At 38.8% G+C, this 17,827-nt stretch overlaps 1 protein-coding gene across 4 annotated transcripts in view; it reads left to right on the top strand.

Moving 5' to 3' along the window:
- The window catches only part of grid2 (glutamate receptor, ionotropic, delta 2), a 469,599-nt gene that overhangs the window by 267,243 nt on the left and 184,529 nt on the right, over positions 1-17,827 (top strand). For all 4 annotated transcript variants that reach the window (XR_014535572.1, XR_014535573.1, XM_083553625.1 and 1 more), the window contains exon 4: positions 13,346-13,551. Coding sequence is in view for 2 of the 4 variants with exons in the window: in XM_083553625.1 (XP_083409751.1) it covers positions 13,346-13,551 (206 nt within the window). In the remaining 2 variants the exon portion in view is untranslated. The remainder of the gene's footprint in view (positions 1-13,345; positions 13,552-17,827) is intronic.

Genomic DNA, 17,827 nt, shown 5'->3' with positions numbered 1-17,827 from the left:
CCAGCTAAAACTCAAGGATTTACCGTGCTTTTGTTGTTGCTATCCCGAGGCGGTGAAAAAGTTTACTGTTAAGCATTAGATCTGCTCCCACTGTTACATTTATAAAAATCAAGGCCAAAAATATATATTTTTGTGGTTGGCTTTTAGATATTAAAGATTGTCTGCTGCTTCAAAACATGGAGAGAGAAGAAACTACTGAGTCGTCATCCTTATAATGATCCATGGAAAGAGTACAAAAAAATTCCATTATACTTTATTCACCACGCTACCCATAGTTTCACATCTATATTCATCTATATTTTTCAGCCAAAAAGCAGAAAAATATATAATAAGTTATCAATTACATACAGCCAACTGCAGGATGTGGTTGAATTAGCATGCAGTGTCTAAATTTTAGGACTCCATGCTGAACAAATGAGAAGATGAAACAGATAGAGTAAATCAAATTTTGTCCTCTTTCATGGATATAATTAGCAATGATTCGGGCGAATGACCCAATTATCCTCACGTCAGAGCCAGCTGCCCACTTTGCCCTGAGCTAGACCCAAGAAAAAGAGGATTTCTTTGGGAATATTGTAGTTTTACAGCAATATTGATTTTGTCTTTTTTAGATTTTACACTTATCTTTTCCAGTAACTTACACTTTTCACACAGAAGATGCACCTGTTGTCTCACTTATGGATTGTGTTATATAGCAGGCTGATTTGTTTTCAGCATTCAGCATTTCAGCTTCTAAATGTGAAATAGACTTTGATTTACAGTGCAATATGTCTGTCTGTCTGTCTGTCTGTCTGTCTGTCTGTCTGTCTGTCTGTCTGTCTGTCTGTCTGTCTGTCTGTCTGTCTATCTATCTATCTATCTATCTATCTATCTATCTATCTATCTATCTATCTATCTATCTATCTATCAAATGATCATCTGGGATATTTAACCCTGATAAATACTGAGCATACTGAATACTGAGAATACTGAATACTGAGCTATAAATATGCTGAAGACTTTTTGTGTGAATACCGACCTTCATCTGTTTGCTCATGGATTTTAACTGTTTGTCCTGCTCAGTCTTGTGCTCCTCCAGCCGCTTAATTTCACCTGTAAAATGGAAACCAAGATAAGAACGTTGAGTTCACTTCAACCGTGCAACCATAAAATAATAAAATATAAATATATAAATATAAATATATTTTAACAAAATAAAATAATAAATAAATGAAATATAAATTTATTAAATTTATAAAATATAAATATAAAAAAATAAAATTTATTCATGTGATATAATGGCTGGAAAATGACAGTTTTGACAGTTGTCTATCTATCTATCTATCTATCTATCTATCTATCTATCTATCTATCTATCTATCTATCTATCTATCTATCTATCTATCTATCTATCTATCTATCTATCTATCTATCTATCTATCTATCTATCTATCTATCTATCTATCTATCTATCTATCTATCTATCTATCTATCTATCTATCTATCTATCGCAGTCAGTGTTCCAGATAATCCCAAACGTGTTCACTGAGGTTAAGAGTCATGGCTCTGTGCGGGCCACTTGAGTTCTTCTACACCAACCTTGGCAAGCCATAGCTTTATGAACCTCTTTTTGTGTAAGTAAGTATTGTCATGCTTGAACAATTTTGGACCTCTTGGCTCCTTTTGACTTGACTTGACTCCAGAGGGGAATTTTTACTGCTACAGCATACAGTGAGGAAAATAAGTATTTGAACACCCTGCTATTTTGCAAGTTCTCCCACTTAGAAATCATGGAGTGGTCTGAAATTGTCATCGTAGGTGCATGTCCACTGTGAGAGACATAATCTAAAAAAAAAAATCCAGAAATCACAATGTATGATTTTTAAACTATTTATTTGTATGATACAGCTGCAAATAAGTATTTGAACACCTGAGAAAGTCAATGTTAATATTTGGTACAGTAGCATTTGTTTGAGGTCAAACGTTTCCTGTAGTTTTTCACCAGGTTTGCACACACTGCAGGAGGGATTTTGGCCCACTCCTCCACACAGATCTTCTCTAGATCAGTCAGATTTCTGGCCTGTCGCTGAGAAACCACGGAGTTTGAGCTCCCCCCAAAGATTCTCTATTGGGTTTCGGTCTGGAGACTGGCTAGGCCACGCCAGAACCTTGATATGCTTCTTACAGAGCCACTCCTTGGTTATCCTGGCTGTGTGCTTCGGGTCATTGTCACGTTGGAAGACCCAGCCTTGACCCATCTTCAATACTCTAACTGAGGGAAGGAGGTTGTTCCCCAAAATCTCGCAATACATGGCCCCGGTCATCCTCTCCTTAATACAGTGCAGTCGACCTGTCCCATGTGCAGAAAAACACCCCCAAAGCATGATGCTACCACCCCCATGCTTCACAGTAGGGATGGTGTTCTTAGGATGGTACTCATCATTCTTCTTCCTCCGAAAACACGTTTAGTGAAATTATGACCCAAAAGTTCTATTTTGGTCGCATCTGACCACATGACTTTCTCCCATGACTCCTCTGGATCATCCAAATGGTCATTGGCAAACTTAAGACGTGCCTGGACATATGCTGGTTTAAGCAGGGGAACCTTCCATGCCATGCATGATTTCAAACCATGACGTCTTAGTGTATTACCAACAGTAACCTTGGAAACGGTGGTCTCAGCTCTTTTCAGGTCATTGACCAGCTCCTACCGTGTAGTTCTGGGTTGATTTCTCACCTTCCTTAGGATCATTGAGACCCCACGAGGTGATATCTTGCATGGAGCCCCAGTCCGAGGCAGATTGACAGTCATGTTTAGCTTCTTCCATTTCCTAATGATTGCTCCAACAGTGGACCTTTTTTCACCAAGCTGCTTGGCAATTTCCCCGTAGCCCTTTCCAGCCTTGTGGAGGTGTACAATTTTGTCTCTAGTGTCTTTGGACAGCTCTTTGGTCTTGGCCATGTTAGTAGTTGGATTCTTACTGATTGTATGGGGTGTACAGGTGTCTTTATGCAGCTAACGACCTCAAACAGGTGCATCTAATTTAGGATAATAAATGTAGTGGAGGTGGACATTTTAAAGGCAGACTAACAGGTCTTTGAGGGTCAGAATTCTAGCTGATAGACAGGTGTTCAAATACTTATTTGCAGCTGTATCATACAAAGAAATAGTTTAAAAATCATATATTGTGATTTCTGGATTTTTTTTTTTAGATTATGTCTCTCACAGTGGACATGCACCTACGATGACAATTTCAGACCCCTCCATGATTTCTAAGTGGGGGAACTTGCAAAATAGAAGGGTGTTCAAATACTTATTTTCCTCACTGTACATGCATACATATCATCTGCCACTCTGTCTGATTATTTTTTTTTTAAACCTGTCTTTTCGCTTTTTTTACTCAACTTTTTCCAGCAACTACAAATGCAGATATAATGTAATAGGCTTCATTCCATAATTAAAAATATACAGTAATTAACGTGAAAAATTCCTGCTGGTGGAAATGAGGATTCTCCCCTGGCAATTCATTTAGATAATTTATCATATATTTACTGTAACATGCTTTGGTCTCACTTTAGGTTGTGTTTCTGTCTATTTCATATTTTAACATAACCCATGGAGTTACACATAACCAACTAGCAGACATTTGTGCAACCTAACCAGCAAAGAAATTACAAATCAATGTCATCGTCTTTTAAGCTGTAACTTTAATGTAATTACATTATAATATTTGTTGCAAAATGGTAACCCACAACAAACGTATGTTGTAAATTGAAAGTGCTGACAATGCAGTGGCATAGTAACTGGACATGAAACTACTGCTACTCAGTTATTTAACTATTACTGCTTTGTAAGTATTGCTCCAATGCTAATGGGTCTAAAGCTTACGATGTAGTACCAGTACAGGTAAAGTTAGCTTAGGGTTAGGTATGTTGACATTTCCTAGGTGATAGCACTAAGTGATGAAATGAATGGCAGATAGAACCCCATTATACTATAATCTGTCCATAAACAATGAGGATCGGGAAATATTCTGTAGTTCCTTGAATGTATGCAGCAAGCTGTTGCTGGTTTAAACAGTGAATCTTTGCCCCAGTCTAAGGTTTTATGCAGTTTGCAGCAGTTTATCTTCAAGGATCTGTCTGTTTGGCTGCATTGATTTTTTTCCTCAATTCTGACCAAACTGTACTATCCCTGCCACTGAGAAAAACCTACAACTTGATGCAAACTGCACCATTTTTGTCTTGTCACACCAGACAATCTTTTTCCTCATACTTTCTGATTTATTTAACTGCCTGGCATATGCTGTTTACTCAAAAGTGGATTCTGTCTAGCCACACTACTTTATTGAATTAAGTATTTTTAAGTTTTTTCAGCAGGTTGCCCTATTTCTTCTAAACTTCTAAAACTCTATTAGACTGGCCTAGATCTTGGTCACCTTCCTGACCAAAGCCCTTTTAGACTGAGTAGACCTGTTATCTCCAAACTTCTGTTTACATAGGAGCATTCATAGCTTCAGAACCACAGTTATCTGCCTATCTAAATCATGTCCAAGCATTTGAATTTGCCACAGGTTGACTCTAGCAAAGGAGTATCTTAGCCAGAGTTTAAATATTTATTTATTTGGTAACACTTTATAATACCAGTACATAAATAAGCATTTACTAATATGTAAACTAAATGTTACTTTATTATAAACTAATGATGAGTTAAGGCATATACTAATCAAGAACTAACCATTAACTACACTATGAGTCACATGAATTTATGTGAACAACAGCTACCTTAATTACATGTTAGTAATTATGTAATTTATGTACTAATATTGTAAGGTGTTATCATTTATTTAGTTAGAATGTTGCAAATATTTCTATAAATGTTTTCATTTTGTAAATAAAAATTGTTCAGTGTGGAGTTATAGTCAGAGAATTAGTTATTTAAATGTGTGTAAGCAATTTTTTAAAAGAGACCTCAATACTTTCCAAACCGTACAATCGAATACACTTCCAAAATATATACACTTATATCCACATAAAATTTTAGTGACATGTATTAGATTGATTTTAGTTGCATGTATTTTTTATGTGTAACTACAGGCACTTAATATAAAGCAGGACTGGTTTATCAGCTTCTAGTTATAAATAAAAAGACAATATTTTTTTTTTATGTTTTCTTTCCGTGTTCTTCTACTTCATTCTAAGTAAGAAGCAAAATACAAGTACACGACTGTTAATGGTGAGGATCACAATGAGCCTAATCGCAACCACACTGAGCGCTCCATGATTCACCTGCACATGAATAACAGCAAAATAAAGTCAATTATTAACATGAACAGATTATCTTTCATAACAAATGTTGCTCTTGTAAATATTCTCACAATAAGAGAGAGAGAGAGAGAGAGAGAGAGAGAGAGAGAGAGAGAGAGAGAGAGGTCATAATTTATGTAATTATGAATGTAAAACAGTCATATTTGCTGCCAAAAGTTTCTAAACCAAATGGACAAAATGGCAATGAAAACAAAACAAAGTGCAATCAACAGACAATTCAGATGTGTCAGAAAGTGGAAATGGCCAAATGTTTTGGTGATTGAACCTTGGTGGTGTGGGATGGAATTATTAAATAAGACTGTGACAGCAATATGCTAAAATTGCAATCACACTAAGCTATCAACTCTGCTGACAATGTAGGTGGCAACTGAATATGACATCACATGCCAATGTTTAAATATGCAATCGGTTCATGTATGTAGCGATACTGCAAGCAAGGCAGCTTTATTTCAAATGGTAATATTTTCCCCTAATTTCTTCCTTCTTTTTTTGAAGAGGTCAAACAGATCAAATGTGATATGAATTTACAGGTCAGAGTTCACCAAACCTGATTTCTCCAGCATTTGTACTGTATACAAATGAAAACAAGTCATGAAATCGAATGGAAATTGTACTATGACTGTAGCCCAACACTAAGTTATGTTCCATTTGTGCTGCATATCCCTTGTCTAACTTTCACATGATTAGTTCTAGCTAGTATACAGTAGAGAAAACAACAGAAATATAAAAAGGTTCAGAACTACTATCTATTTGACATATAGCAACCTACATTTTCATAGCAGTTACGTTTTACTAGTAAAAGGAGCAAAGAGGTAGAAGAGAGAAAAGTGGCAGCGGGGCACTAGAGTAGACTGCCAAAGTGAGTTTCTCTGAACAGCAGGGCAGTCAATGAAGTCGAACGCCTGAAGCTCCTCATTTTGAAACAGTACACATTCTTACATGTTTTGTTTTGATTTCAGCATTTTACCCCAGTCTAGCATGGAAGTAATTTGCATATTATGTGCAAGAAACAACAGCAGTTTTACCATTTCCCTAAAAAAAAGATGCAGTAGTATTTCTTGAAAGATTTGTGGAAAGAAGAAATTGTTGTCCTACTTGGGGTGGAGTGATGACTTTTTAACGGTCTGCACTAATTTCCCTGTAAATGTGTTAGCAACAGTTCTAGCTACAGGTTACTGTACAGGTGTTTAATGACAAATGTAGCTCTACTGCTTCCTGGTCATGGTAAAAGAGGACATGACATCTTGTTAGTTTAACATTACAGTGAGTTTGCCCACACCGTGTTTAATTAATCCGATGTTTTCCTAACAAGCCAGCATCCGCTTAATTATTGAAGCGACATGTGAAAACTTCTCCAAGCTGGGCTCACAAAACCCACCCCAGTGTTGTGCAGAGTCACAGCTGGAGAGCTGCGCCAGCCACTAATGATAATAGAGATGCTAATGCTGATTATAATTACGTGTGTGTTTTCTAATAAATTAAGGCCCCACGGTCTGTACGTTAGTGCAATGTTTCGTGTCTGGTTTTATTAATTGCTCAACCTGCCAGAATTCCAGTAGTTATAAATTTGAAGTGTAATTCTAAGGTATGTCAGGTGCTTTATAGCAAAATGAAGGAGCAGATGGAAGCGGTGTTATGATGTAGGAACCCATACGAAGAGTGTGATCTCTGCATGTGTCTATGCATTTAAAGGCATGTGCTATCGTATGCTCATAGCCTATTGGGAGGAACAGAGCCACAGATTTGCTTTTGCTTTCAACCCAATCCAGCACACAGATGGTGACTTGGACCCTCCTCCAGCAATCTGCAAAACTTGTCCTCCATATTTAGATGTGTTTTCCAGTGGTGACACAGGGGGCAATGACCCCACTAATTAACCCAGCTGGGAAAACTTGCTGTGTAGACAAAACCATGCAAAACTATTAGTAACTTTACAAAGACAATAGTATTTTCAGATACTATTTTATATAAAATATGTATAATGTACTGTATATACGAGACTGGCACTACATATAAGCATTGCGCTCTGAGGACATTTAGGTACCAAAATTGAAGCGTACGTGGTGTAACCCAAAGAACCAAATTGTAATATCATCCATGCCACTGAGAAGAAGCCCAGTTTCGTGTTTTCATCATCAGAATTTGAAATGCATTTATTTGACAGTCACCTACGGACTGGCACCAAATTGCATATTTTTTTATTACATCTACCTAACTGTCCTTAGAGCAATATAGTTTTCTCTGGTGTACCTATTAGCCTATGTAAGTGGAGGAAACAGATGGATCTGTCTACGCTTTATGACGTTCCTGTGCCCTGGGAGTTGGCAGATTGATTTGTGGCAAATGTGTGGAAAAATCTTTCCATGCAGTTTAAAACAGCTTTTTCTTTTTTACTTTGTACTAAAATATCAAACTTCGCTTCCTTTTTGCAATCCTAAAAAATTATTTTTTAGTTATACATATATATATATATATATATATATATATATATATATATATATATATATATATATATATATATATATATATATATATATATATATATATATATATATGATGTGAGCAATCTTAAATAGGCATCATTAACTAAGCATCCAAATTAAACTTTTTTTCATGTAGATGAAAACTTCATCAGTTCACCAAAGAGCACTAAAATTAAACTTTAGGTCACTGCAAGGAGAAAGGCAGTGTTCCACAATGCCTCAAATGGCATGAGAACTAAGGGCCCAATGGCATGCTGCAGGCTCCATGTCTTGTCCTGCCATGTTTATCATGTCACATGACCTTACACAATCTGGTTGCTCTCTCCCCCGACCAGTCAAGCATGTTTCTGATGCTTTCAGCCTTAGGAGATCATGCAACCTTCTGCTTGTCATTACACACCAATTACGTCCAAAAAGGGGTTGCATATTTTTTGTTCTATCAGGATACTTCATAATAAAATGTAACATATATAAACATATAAACATACAAGATAACACTTCTCCTGTATATACTGAGTGGCATATATTAGTGTCTGCTTAAAGACACATACAGTACACATATCTTTTTAATATATAAATATATTTTAAAAAATCAGTTTATCAGTTATTTAATTGATCTTTTTTGATTTGTATAGTTTTAAAAAAAATCAAAACAGATCTACAAGAGACAACACAATACTAACTAAGACAACGCAGATCTACACAGGACTACAAGTGTAAGTGATTTTGTGCAAGTGTTGCATTGTAGTAAAATAATAATAAAAAAAAATAGGCAAAATTTGATTTATAAGCATAAATAGAGAACTATAGTTTTAGACCTCATATGATTTCATTGAAAGAACTACACCGCAATTATTGGTGTTTCTAACCTTTTTATTGTTTATACATAAATACATAAAGACGCGCCTCGTTCTCTCAGGGAACCAGGGTTACATACATAACTTTCAGGAACTCGAGCTGCCCAATACCACAAGACTGACCAATCCCTATCTAGTGTGTAGTAGCACAGCTTGGTCGAAGACAGGGCAGGGGCGGTACTTAGGTCAAGGTTATAAAACCTGACAACAGGTCAGTGGGGTGGACCAGACCAGACTGTTTCTTGGCCTCCTGAAATTGGTCTAGCTCTCGCAGCAGGTCAGCCTGATATGCCTGCAGCACCGCTATAGTGTGCAGGCATGCAGCGGCTTCACCCGCTGAGGCAAAAGCCTTACCCAGTGTCGCAATGTCAGGGTCTTAATAGACGATGCAACCCCTGGGGAGAGATAGCTGGCCAGCATCTCTTCAACCTGGGGCATTGACCCATAGCCAAGTTCTTTCAGTCCCATCACGTTGGAGTACCCCGGTGCCTTGAAAAAAAAAGCTATTTGCTCATCGGCCAGCCAAGACAGATATAGATTCATGAGCTCCTCGACCTCCGACTCGCAACACGCCCCTCAGAGGGGAAGAAACTGCCAAACGACTTGCTTTTAAAGCATGCAAACAAGTGCTGGACCTGGCAAGAGAGGCATGAAAAAGGTGCAAGCCCATCTCGAAACCCTCTGCGAGGTCTATTTGCAAGCCCCAGGAACTAGCGCGCTGCTCTGCCTCAGTGAAAACAGGCTCAGAACTGCGAGGAGCGGGGCACCCTCCTCGAAGAGTGCCCACCAGGAGCGAAGTGTCTGCATGGACATGTGAGCACAATGTGCACAGTCGGCTCCCTTGAAAACCTTAATATTTTGGAGAAAAAATTGACAAACAATTTGTATACACAGAAATAAAACCTTCATGAACAAACAGAAGCTAGTGCCAGCTTCACTACATGCTCTTTGTATAGCTTCCTGGTTGTGATGTCACCCCAGCAGTGATGCGGATTACACACGTTTTTCAGAGCATAGACAATGCAGAAGCATTCCCAAAGCATTGTTGATGCAGCTCGAGTTCCTGAAAGGGAGCTCTTCTATAAAGTAAAATATTAATGTTGCAAAACAAAACAATTTTCTTTTTCATACATAGACCTATCTACATGAGTAAAATCAAGCTACAAGCTAAAGTTGTATAGTAACAATGACTGAAATAGTCAGTATTTACTTCTCTTAAGGCTAGGAAAATTTGTATCTGTATTGTGTGTGAACAAATGTTAACTGCTTGTTTTAATAATGAAAATAATATATTGCATAATTATTTCACTTATTTTACTTGAGATGTCTGTTACTGAATGCCATCAGAAATGGCAAAACACTTAGGTTCTTAAACTACAAGATTGAATAGCTGCCTTATATATTTTTTGCCATACTGTAGATATCAAATAATTTATTTAGTGCATTATTTTAAGAGTTAGTTCTTAAAATTATTTTCAAATTGATATGAAAATGTCATTGTAACCAGCACATACACATATTAGATTTTGGAAATTTCTACTTGGGTCACATTAAACTAAATTTTTTATAAAGGTTTTAATAGCTTTTTTTCTCAAAGTTAAAACAAAAATGTTGATTTTCCAATTTTCAAGATTTAACATCCATCCATCCATCCATCCATCCATCCATCCATCCATCCATCCATCCATCCATCCAATATTCTCTTAACTGCTAAAATGGGATTTGAATGATCATTTCAATTAGAGAATCAGTGTATTTGATTTTAGATTTCAATAGGGCCAAAGTCACATCAAGGTTAATTGTCTAAAATATTTTTTTTCCATAACGCTTTATTCTATGTTTGAAGAATATTTAAAGGTTAATTCAGTCATTCAAATTATTAGCAAGAAAAGACAAGACATGTTGGAAGCTGAGGCATCCCTGTTGATGCTGTTGATGTTAAGTTTAGTGTAAGATATGTTCTAGCTTTGCAATCTGTCTGCTCTAGGGATCACACTAGGCAACAGGTATTTTTGTTGCCTGACAGCTTTAGGGTTCGATGTGCTTCAATCCTGAGTTTTGGCTACTGTCTGTGTGGGTGTTCTTTCACCTTCTAAAAACATGGAATTAGGTGGATTGGATAAGATGTGTGTCCATGGTGCTATTTAATAGAATTTCAAAAATGATTATTAATTACTTATTATATTAAGTTATTCGATATTCTTCTGCTTGAAACATTTGCATAGCTGACTTCATTACAGTAGAACTATAGACCAAAATGTAGACTTATGTAAGCAACTAAAACTTTTATCATTGACTGCAAAAAATATAAGCACTGTTAAATAGAGACTCAGAATTCAGTAAAACACAAATGTAAGTGAGAAACAATAGGCAATAAAAAACAAAGGTTTAAAGTTCACCACATTCCATCTTAATCCAAATTTTTGTATTTCCAAATTCCAAAAAAGTCTGGATGCTGTGTAAAATGTAAATAAAGACAATGTAATGATTTGCAAATCTTATAAATCCATATTTTATTCACATTGGAACATAGAATACATATCTTATGGTTATACTTAGCAGATTTACTACTTTGATGGATAGAATATGGTAATTTTGATGGCTGTAATATATATCAAAAAAGTTTAGACAGTGCCAAGTTTGCCAATGCATAATCATCTCATCTTCTATGTATGCCTGAGAATTGTGGAGACCACAATTTTATCTGATCAACAACCCTGGATGTTCTTTGTTGTATTTTTCATTTTATGATGCACCAAATGTTTTCAGTTGGTGTAAGGTTTGAAATGCAGGCAAGCCAGTTCAGCACCCAGACTCTTCTCTTCTGAATCCATGCTGCTGTAATAAATGCAGTATGCAGTTTAGCATTGACTTTCTGAAATATGCAAAGCCTCTGTAAAAGGCTTTGCGTGGATGTTGCTGTAAAACGTGTATATACCTTTCAGTATTGATAGAGCCTTTCCAGATGTGCAAGCTGTTTAATTTATAGGTACTAATACATAACCATTCTATTAGAAATATAGGTCTTTGAACTGAATGCTGAAAACAAGCATTCAAGAGAACGAGTTTCACACTTTGATAAATCTGACCACAGAACAGTTTTCCACTTTGTCGATTTCTTGAGGTGTTTCTTAACCCAAGCAGTGATTTTTATTACAGAATCATGCTTGTTTTTAATGCAGTTATTTTTGCTCTAGTCCTTTGTGCACAGAGAGTTCTCGAGATTCTCAGAATCGTTTGATGATATTATGTACTGAGATATTCAAAGTCTTTGCAATTGTGTTGCAATTAGACACATTAGATGATTTTCACAGAATGGTACTTCTGAGAGACTCTGCCTCTCTAAAATACAAACGCATTTGTACTTTATTTCTTTTCCAGCTTTGTGTTGATGCTGTCACAACTTTTTTGAGACCTCTTGTAAAAAAAAGCCACTACTCCACTTCTTGAAAGTGCACCTCTATTCCTATATATCCAAATGTTAGACGTTTTCTATGTGTAAAATGTAAAAACAGTGATGAATTGTCCCAAAACCCTACAGTAAGGTTGGTCTTATGATTCAGTATTTTAAGAAATGTTTTCATGTTTAGACAGCAAGCGCAAATGCATTGTAGTGAAGAGAAATCTAGTGAATATTTTATTATGTATTGTGAGTTCAATGCCTCAGATTTATACATTTTATAGACTAATGTTTCTAGAAATAAATCCCAATATGCCTTTTGATCATCAGGAGATGGCACTAAAAGATGATAAACCTTTTAAATTTGATTGAACTCTGAGGTAAGGCAGGGGACAAAGGAAAACCATGGCTTCCCTGGTGCAAAGCAATTTTATCACTCATTATCTGTAGGCAGCTAAGGAATATTAATATTTATTCACTCTTTCCAGCTGAAAAGAGCTATCAAAAGCATGTGGCCCTGGACAATGCCTGGGGCGAATGCCTAGGCTTTGAATGGCTAGTGTCCATCCCAAAAAATCTAACAGCCTAATTGTCAGACACACAATAATAAATGACAGTTTATATTCCCCTTGTCTGCGTTATTTGTGAATGAACAGTACTTTGAAGTTGATATTCTGAGAACCAGAAAGTTTTAAATGGCACCCCATGAAACATTCCTGGTTTTTTTACCTCACCTTTTCATGCCCCAGTCCCATAATTCTGCCTGCATTAATTGTGCACTTGGCTTCCCTTCCTTTCTTCATGCTGGAATTGGTTTGATGTAGGACAGAACTGACTTCACAGACGGATGAGCATGCAGCCACATCGCTTTAACTGGAGAAGATTCATATTTTATTTACCCGAGGTCTGAAACAGTGCTCTAGTTCTGCCATTCCTTTCTTTCCTGTTCTGTCTCTCTCGCTCATGCGTCATTAACGTGAATGCTAATGTTCTCTTAACATGCTACAGCTTTCAAGCCAAAGTTCCTGGCAGAAGAGATATGGTTGAGAACGCACTAATGTCTGCACCCGCTGACTGAAGATGAAGATGATGTTGTTATTAAAATGAAACGGTTTTTCCCCCTGCCTTCCCCTGCGGTTTCTGCAATCCCATAAATGGGGTCCTGTATGTTTGTGATACATTTATTTGTGCCGATTGTATATTCACTTTGCTACACATATTCCATTTCAGTAAAACGCTTGAAAGGCTCACATTGGGTATAAAATGTAACTGTAGCGACATCTTTTCTCCATGTCTAGATATACGAGGGATCCAAGACTTTCTGGACAAGTCGTCCCAGCAGGGAATGGACGTGTCCCTACAGAAGGTGGAGTCGAACATCAACATGATGATCACCGGGATGTTCCGAACCATGAGGATGGAAGAGTTGCACCGCTACAGGGACACGCTTCGCCGAGCTGTTCTCTTTATGAGTCCTGCAAGTGCCAAGGCATTCATTACAGAGGTATGCCACACACACACACAGACACACACACACACACACACACACACACACACACACACACACAGACACAGACACACACACACACACACACACCCACACACACACACACACACACACACACACACACACACACACACATTAATGTTTATATGAATTTGGGAATATTATTTCAGAATCTGCTGAACTTATGGGATTTTTACATACAAACGTCTGTAGTTTATACCAAATGGTGCATTAAAAAAATAAAAAAAACATTTTTGAAAGAAACATCTTGTGAATAGAGAAGTCAAAAAACAAATCTTACTAAAGGCTTTAGGAACTCAGATAACAACTTTTACAGCCATCGTTAACTTTTTTTCAAAAATATTATATTGCTAAAATGTGAATTTTCATATTCAAATCAAATTAAAATTTTTATTTGTCACATACACATACATACAGAGTACGACAAGCATTAAAATGCTTTTTACGATGGTCCGGCATGAGCGAATAGGACGGGGAGAAAAATCCTCATCTTCTTCTTCTTTTGGCTTCTCCCATTAGGGGTCACCACAGTGGATCATCTGTCTCCATAATCCCCTGTCCTCCACATCTGCCTCTTTTAACCCAACTACCTGCATGTCTTCCCTCACCACATCCATAAACAGCCTCCTTGGTCTTCCTCTTTTCCTCCTTCCTGGTGGCTCCATCCTCAGCATTCTCCTACAGATATAACCCATGTCCCTCCTCTGAACACATGCGTTGACCCTTTAATAAACTCATTTCTAATCCTGTCCATTCTCGTCACGCTCAACGAAAACTTTAACATCTTCAGCTCTGCTACCTCCAGCTCCGCCTCCTGTCTTTTACTCACTCCCACTGTCTCCATACAACATCGCAGGTCTCACCAAAGTCCTATAAACTTTCCCTTTCACTCTTGCAGATACCCCTGCTATCACAAATCACTTCTGCCACTCTTCTCCACCCACTCCACCCTGCCTGCACTCTTTTATTCACTTCTCTAATACACTCTCCATTACTTTGCACTGTTGACCCCAGGTACCTGAACTCCTCCACCTTCACCACCTCTTCTCCCTGCAACCGCACCACTCCACTGCCCTTCCTCTCATTCACACACATGTACTCATTCTTACTCCCACTGACTTTTATTCCCCTTTTCTCCAGCGTGTACCTCCACCTCTCCAGGCTCTTCTCCACCTGCACCCTACTCTCACCACAAATAACAATATCATCCGCAAACACCATAGTCCATGGAGACTCCTGTCTGACCTCGTCCTTCAACTGATCCATCACCACTGCAAACAGGAAAGGGCTCAGAGCCGATCCTTGATGCAGTCCATCCTCCACCTTGAACCAGTCTGTCATTCCTACTGCACACTTTATTGCTGTCACACTGTTTTCATATATGTCCTGCACCACCCTCACATATTTCTCTGACACACCTGATTTCCTCATACAGTACCACAACTCCTCTCTTGGCACCCTGCCGAACGCTTTCTCTAAATCCACAAACACACAATGCAACTCCTTCTGACCTTCCCTATACTTCTCCATCAACAATCTCAAAGCAAATAATGCATCTGTGGTGCTTTTCCTTGGCATAAAACCATACTGCTGTTCACAGATGGTCACTTCTTCTCTCAGCCTTGCTTCCACTACTCTTTCCCATAACTTCATGGTGTGACTGATCCACTTAATTCCCCTGTAGTTACTGCAGGTCTGCACATATCCCTTGTTCTTAAAGATCGGTACCAGCACACTCCTTCTCCATTCCTCAGGCATCCTCTCACCTTCCAAAATCCTGTTAAACAATCTTGTTAAAAACTCCACTGCCATCTCACCTAAACATCTCCATGCTTCTACCGGTATTTCATTTGGCCCAACTGACTTTCCACTTTTCATCCTCTTAATCGCTGCTCTCACTTCCTCCTTACTAATTCTATCCACTTCCTGCTTCACCAACTCCACACCATCCAAATTTCCCTCTCTCTCATTTTTCTCGTTAATCAGCTGCTTAAAATACTCCCTCAATCTTCTCAGCACACGCTCCTCACTAGTCCACCCATTTTCATCTCCATCCTTTATTGCTCTAACTTGCAGCCCATCCTTCTCAGCTTGGTCCCTCTGCCTGGCCAATCAGTACAATCCTTTTCTCCTCCTATAGTGTCCAACCTCTCATACAACTCCTCATATGCCTTTTCCTTGGCTTTCGCCACATCCCTCTTTACCTGCTGCCGCATCCCCTTGTACTCCTGCCTACTTTTCTCATCTCTCTGCCAATCCCAATTCTGTTTTTGCCAACCTCTTTCTCCTTATGCTTTCCTGCACTTTCTTATTCCACCGCAATGTCTCTTTGTCTTCTTTTCTATTACCAGATGTCTCACCAAGTACCTTTCTAGCTGTCTCCCTTATCACTTCTGCAGTAATTGCCCTACCATCCAGCACCTCTTCACCACCACCGAGCCCCTGTCTGACCTCTTCCCTGAATCTCACACTACAGTCTTCCGCCTTTAGTTTCCACCATCTTATTCTTCTTTCAGTCTTCACTCTACACCTCTGCTTCTTCACCTTCAAAACCATGCTACAGACCACCATTTGATGCTGTCCGTCTACACTGTCCCCTGCCAACACCTTACAGTCTCTAATCTCATTCAGGTTGCATCTCCTACATAGAACATAGTCCACCTGTGTGCACCTTCCTCCACTCTTATACATTACCCTATAATACTCCTTCTTCTTAAAATAAGTGTTTACCACTGCCATTTTCATCCTTTTAGCAAAATCTACCACCATCTGTCCTTCCACATTCCTCTCCTTAAAACCATACCTACTCATCACCTTCTCATCACCTCTGTTCCCTTCACCAACAAGCCCTTTGAAATCCACCCCAATCACTAATCGTTTATTCCTAGGTACACCTTCTACCACTTCATCCAACTCACTCCAGAATTTTTCCTTCTCCTCCATCTCACAACCCACTTGTGGAACATAAGATGACACTGATGACATTGCCCCTTCAACTTCCAGCTTCACGATCATCACCCTATCAGAAACTCTCTTCACCTCCATTACACTTACTGTACTTTTCCTTCAGAATCACCCCTACACCATTTCTCTTTCCATCCACAACATTATAAAACAGTTTAAAGCCACCTCCAATGTTCCTGGCCTTACTCCCTTTCCACTTGGTCTTCTAAACACACAACGTATCTCCTCTCTATCATTTCAGCTACCTCTCTCCCGTTAAGAGTCATAGTACCAACATTTAAAGTACCAACCCTAACATCCACTCTCCTACACTTCTCCTTTCCCTGCCGTCTCTGTAGACGTCTTCCTACTCTTCTTCTTCTCCTTTGGCCAACAGTAGCCCAATTTCCACCAATAACCTGTTGGCTAATGATACCTGTGGCGGTCGTTGTTAACCCAGGCCTCCACCGATCCGGTATGAATTTTTCTTTCGTGATCCGCAAAATTGATTTACTGCATGTTTTATGCTGGATACCCTTCCTAACACAACCCTCCCCATTTATCTGGAAGAAAAGAAAAAATAATGTGCAGAAAAAGTGTGATGAGGGAGAGAGTGGACCATTTTTAGATCCTGGGTGTTTCCTGGTTCAAACTCCGAATGTCCTGCAGGAAGAAGCTCCTCCTCATTCTTTCTGTGTTTGCTTTCAGGGAGCGGAAAGCGTTTCCCTGAACGTAACAACAAAAAGAGTCCATTGTTGGGATGGCTGAGGTCCTTCACAATCTTCCTGGCTCTGGTCCGGCACCGCGTGCTGTAGATGTCCTGCAGGTTAGGGAGCTCAGTGTGGATGGTACGTTCATCTGAACACACCACCCTCTGGAAAACTCGCCTGTCCTGCAAAGTGCTGTTCCCGAACCAGGAAGTAATGCTACCCATTAGAACACTCTCAATGGTGCAAGTTTAAAAAATCTTTAGCACCTGAGAGGGTAGTTTAAAGTGCCTTTAAGCGTCTCAGATGGTACAGACGCTGCCGGGCCTTCTTCACCAGGGTGTTGGTGTGACACGACAAAGACAGGTCCTGTGTGATGTGAACACCTAAGTACCGGAAACTGTCCACTCTACCCACTGGGATCCCGTTGATGTTTATTGGTTGGTATGACCGCTCCTGCTTCGTGCTCAAGTCCGCTATCAACTCCTTAGTATTGCTAAAGTTCAGAAAAAGGTTGTTCTCCTGGCACCATCTCTCCAGGTTTTTAATCTTCTTTAGGTAGGCCTTCTCATCATTGTTGGAGATCAGGCCCACGCCAACAG

This window comes from Silurus aristotelis (assembly GCF_946808225.1).
Source record: "Silurus aristotelis genome assembly, chromosome: 11".
In the NCBI taxonomy this organism is placed as follows: domain Eukaryota; kingdom Metazoa; phylum Chordata; class Actinopteri; order Siluriformes; family Siluridae; genus Silurus; species Silurus aristotelis.
Note: the sequence above shows the minus strand (reverse complement) of the source record. Positions and strands in the feature narration are given on the sequence as shown.